The 3,847-nt window shown below is 45.9% G+C and overlaps 1 protein-coding gene across 1 annotated transcript; it reads left to right on the forward strand.

The window, feature by feature from the left end:
• The first annotated feature begins 2,418 nt into the window (after nt 1-2,418).
• Nucleotides 2,419-3,264, forward strand: LOC118843237 (60S ribosomal protein L7a-like). The gene has a single exon (XM_036750752.1). The coding sequence runs from the start codon at nt 2,434-2,436 to the stop codon at nt 3,232-3,234; it is 801 nt and encodes a 266-aa protein (XP_036606647.1). The 5' UTR covers nt 2,419-2,433; the 3' UTR covers nt 3,235-3,264.
• The last annotated feature ends 583 nt before the right edge of the window (nt 3,265-3,847 follow it).

The following is a 3,847-nucleotide window of genomic DNA, read 5'->3' on the forward strand; positions in this document are numbered from 1 at the left end:
TCCGAAGAAGCTTAGGCTCCCAAGAGGCAGAGGAAAGCAAAGAGAGCCTTCCAGGAACCATGAATAAATTGGGGGAGTTAGAGAGTTGGGGCATGGCTGGAGGGCCAATCTGGCTGGACCAGAGAGTTTGGGAAGGATTTGCAGAGGAGGGAATAAAGGAAGCCTACTAGGCCAAGAGATAGGCAGCTGGAGATTTCAGCAGAAGCTACTTTATCTGGGTCTGTCTACACGGCAGGGATTCAGAAGGTCAGAGAACCCCTTTGCTCCCCATGCAAAATCTACCATTAGGGTTTCTTTACTTTTGTTTCAAATAAGCAGGGCCTTCGTCTCCTGGCATAGGGCAAACAACCCTCCCCTTCGCTTTCCACCTGCCCCAGGCTACAGCCAGAGGGAAGGAGAGGAGCTGGGAGACAGGCAGGGAGAAGGAAGGAGGGGTAGAACAAAGTTACAAGAATTTCCAAGAAAAGATGGGTGACATCTCCCTGCTGCCATCTGTAACCCTCTCCCCTCCCTTGTTCCATCTACTTACCGAATAATTGAGACCACGATCATCACAAGACCATAGAAAGAGCCGAGGAAAAGCCCAGGGAAAAGAAAACTTGACCCTTTGACCTCCTTCTTCTCCTCCTCTTCCTCCTCCTCCTCCCCATTCCTTGGAGCAGTCATTTGGAGCGGGGCCTGAATCATCTGCCACCTTTGGAGCTGCTCCTCATCACAGCAGACGCGCCATTGGTTGTGGAAGTAACAGAGGCCACTGGAGAGACTTCCTGTCGGGCAGACAAAGGGAGACAATTCCCCCAAAGACAGGGGAGGGGAAGGCCCAGGAAGGGGCCCAAGGACTCCCCAGCAGGAGACAGGCACTGCCCAATTCACTGGGTCGGTCCACACCCAGCCCAGGGTAGGTGCTCACTTACATACCCCTCGGTCATTAGCCCTACCCTGAAGCCTACTGGCTTCCCTCATCCCCTGAACCAAGTCTAAAGACATGCTCACATTGATTACAACTCTCCCTTTCCTCATCTCTTCCCTATAGAATCATAAGCTAAGAGAAGGATGGGACCAAAAAGACCACTGAGTCCAATCCTTTCATTCTACAGATGAGGGAGCTCAGCCCCAGAGAAGTTCATCAACTTGCCCAGCATCACACAGCTAGGAAATATCTGATGTGGCATCTGGTCCCAGGCCTTCCTGACTCCAGACCACGAAGCTCTGGCCTCTAGGGCACAACCATCTCTTCCTGGATCCCAGCAAAGATTTTCATCACTGTATCCCCAGCATGCAGCACAAAGGCTTGAACAAAGTAGGGACTTCATATATGTTTGTTGATTGAATTGCATAATAACTTCTCTGGGCCTCAGTTTCCTCATCTTTAAAATGGGATTGATAATCCGTGTACTCCCAACTTCACAGGGCTGTACTAAGGACTTCACTATAGAAATTATTTTGTAAAATTCCACAGTGCCTAAAGCACAGGGTCCTATAGAATAAATTAGACTGTCTTCAAGGTGATAGGTGGATAGAAGGGATCATAGGTTTAGATATCCCCTTCCCCTCTCCAGTAGAGAGGAAGAAGCTTCTTGAGAGCAAGTAACATTTCTTTCTTTCTTTCATTCTTCCTCCCTCCCTTCCTTTCTTTCTTTCTTTCTTCCTTCCTTTCTTTCTTGTCTTTCTATCTCTGACTCCTAGGATGCAGTGCCTGGCACATAACAGACACTCAAAAAGTCAATCAGTGAGCATGTATTAAGTACCTACTATATGCTAGCCTGCTTGCTGAACTGTAATGAATTCAAAGGAACCTTAGAGATTTTATTATTATCAGAGATTGCACAATTCCTTTATCTTACAATTTTATATGTAAAGAAGGTAAAGCCTAGAAAAGTCCATGATAACACAAGGAGGTGTGTGTGTGTGTGTGTGTATGTGTGAGAGAGAGAGAGAGAGAGAGAGAGAGAGAGAGAGAAATGGATGACCAGATAGACAGCTAGATAGATGATGCATAGATAGACAGATAGATAGATACAGATGAGCAGAGAAATATAGATAGTAGATAGACAGATGCAGAGATAGAGACAGAGATGGAAAAAGGAAGGAAGCAAAGGAAGATAGCATATTTCTATAATGCTCTACAGTTTACAAAGAACTTTCCTTTGAAAAACCCTTTAAAGTAGGTAATATAGGTGGTACTATATCCATTTTACAGATGAAGAAACTGAGAGATGAAGTGATAAGCCAAAAATAGCCCAGCTGGTAAGCAAAAGAGCAGGGCCTTGGGCTCATGTAACACTGCTAAAAAGGTTACAATAGAAATAAAATTCTATTACCTCGAAGCAGCTTAAGATGTGGTATAAAGTTCTATACTTAGACCAAGCTAGACGCTTTAGGACTTTTCAATTATCAAGATTTCTCCACTTCTTTCTCGTTCAGCCGGCCAAGATGCCAAAAGGGGAGAAGGCCAAGGGGAAGAAGGTGGCTCCGGCCCCTGCTGTAGTAAAGAAGCAGGAGGCCAAGAAAGTGGTCAATCCTTTGTTTGAGAAGCGGCCCAAGAACTTTGGCATTGGTCAGGACATACAGCCCAAAAGGGACCTTACTCGTTTTGTCAAATGGCCTCGGTACATCAGACTGCAGCGTCAAAGGTCTATCCTTTATAAGCGTTTGAAAGTTCCACCGGCAATTAACCAGTTCACCCAGGCTTTGGATCGTCAGACAGCTACTCAGCTGCTGAAACTGGCTCATAAGTATAGACCTGAGACAAAGCAAGATAAGAAGCAAAGGCTTCTGGCTCGGGCTGAACAAAAGGCTGCAGGCAAAGGAGATGTCCCCACTAAGAGACCACCTGTCCTGAGAGCAGGTGTTAACACTGTTACTACCCTGGTAGAAAACAAGAAAGCACAGTTGGTAGTGATTGCACATGACGTGGACCCCATTGAGCTAGTGGTCTTCCTACCTGCCTTGTGCCGAAAAATGGGGGTTCCTTATTGTATTATCAAAGGTAAAGCCAGACTGGGTCGCTTAGTTCACAGAAAGACCTGCACAAGCATTGCCTTCACACAGGTTAATCCTGAAGATAAGGGAGCCCTGGCTAAGCTGGTAGAAGCCTTCAAAACCAATTACAATGACAGATATGATGAGATCCGTCGTCACTGGGGTGGCAATGTTCTGGGTCCAAAATCGGTGGCTCGTATTGCCAAGCTGGAAAAGGCAAAAGCTAAGGAACTTGCAACCAAATTGGGTTAAATGTATATTTGATTTTTCCCTACATAAAAATAAAAATTTAAACAAAAAAAAAAAAAAAGATTTCTCCACTTATTTCTCAGCTGTGTTTAGCTGAGCCTGGGGGCAGCTAGGTGGCTCAGTGGATAGAGCACTTGGCCTGGAGTCAGGAAGACCTGAGTTCAAAACCAGACTCAGATAATTATTAGCTATGTGACCCTGGGCAAGTCACGTAACCTCTATTCCCCTTCATCCACTAAAGAAGGAAGAGGCAAATCACTCCAGTATCTTTGCCAAGCAAGCCCCATGGCTAGTATGGTCCATGGAGTCACAAAGAGTCAGACAGGACTAAATGACAGAACAATACACCCAGAGAAATCAAGGAAGCCCTCTCACCTCCACTGTCTCCTGAACAAAATGTGAAATTCCCTGGACAAAATTAGCTCTTTGACAAGGCCCTTTGTTCCTGCAAGGATGGAGCCAGGATCTGGTCTGTTGTCCCCTCATTGCAAAAGAAGTTCCCCCAGTTCAACTGGCCCTAGAGCTGGGTCTTGAAAAGGAGACAAGAAGCCACCAGGAGCCAGCAGCCAGTTCAAGGGAGAGAGACAGCTCACAGAAAAAATTTATTAGACTAAAG

Source organism: Trichosurus vulpecula, chromosome 3 (assembly GCF_011100635.1).
Source record: "Trichosurus vulpecula isolate mTriVul1 chromosome 3, mTriVul1.pri, whole genome shotgun sequence".
In the NCBI taxonomy this organism is placed as follows: domain Eukaryota; kingdom Metazoa; phylum Chordata; class Mammalia; order Diprotodontia; family Phalangeridae; genus Trichosurus; species Trichosurus vulpecula.

Excerpts from the sequence above, each read along its gene's own strand:
- LOC118843237 (XM_036750752.1), top strand. The coding sequence starts at position 2,434 with ATGCCAAAAGGGGAGAAGGCCAAGGGGAAGAAGGTGGCTCCGGCCCCT.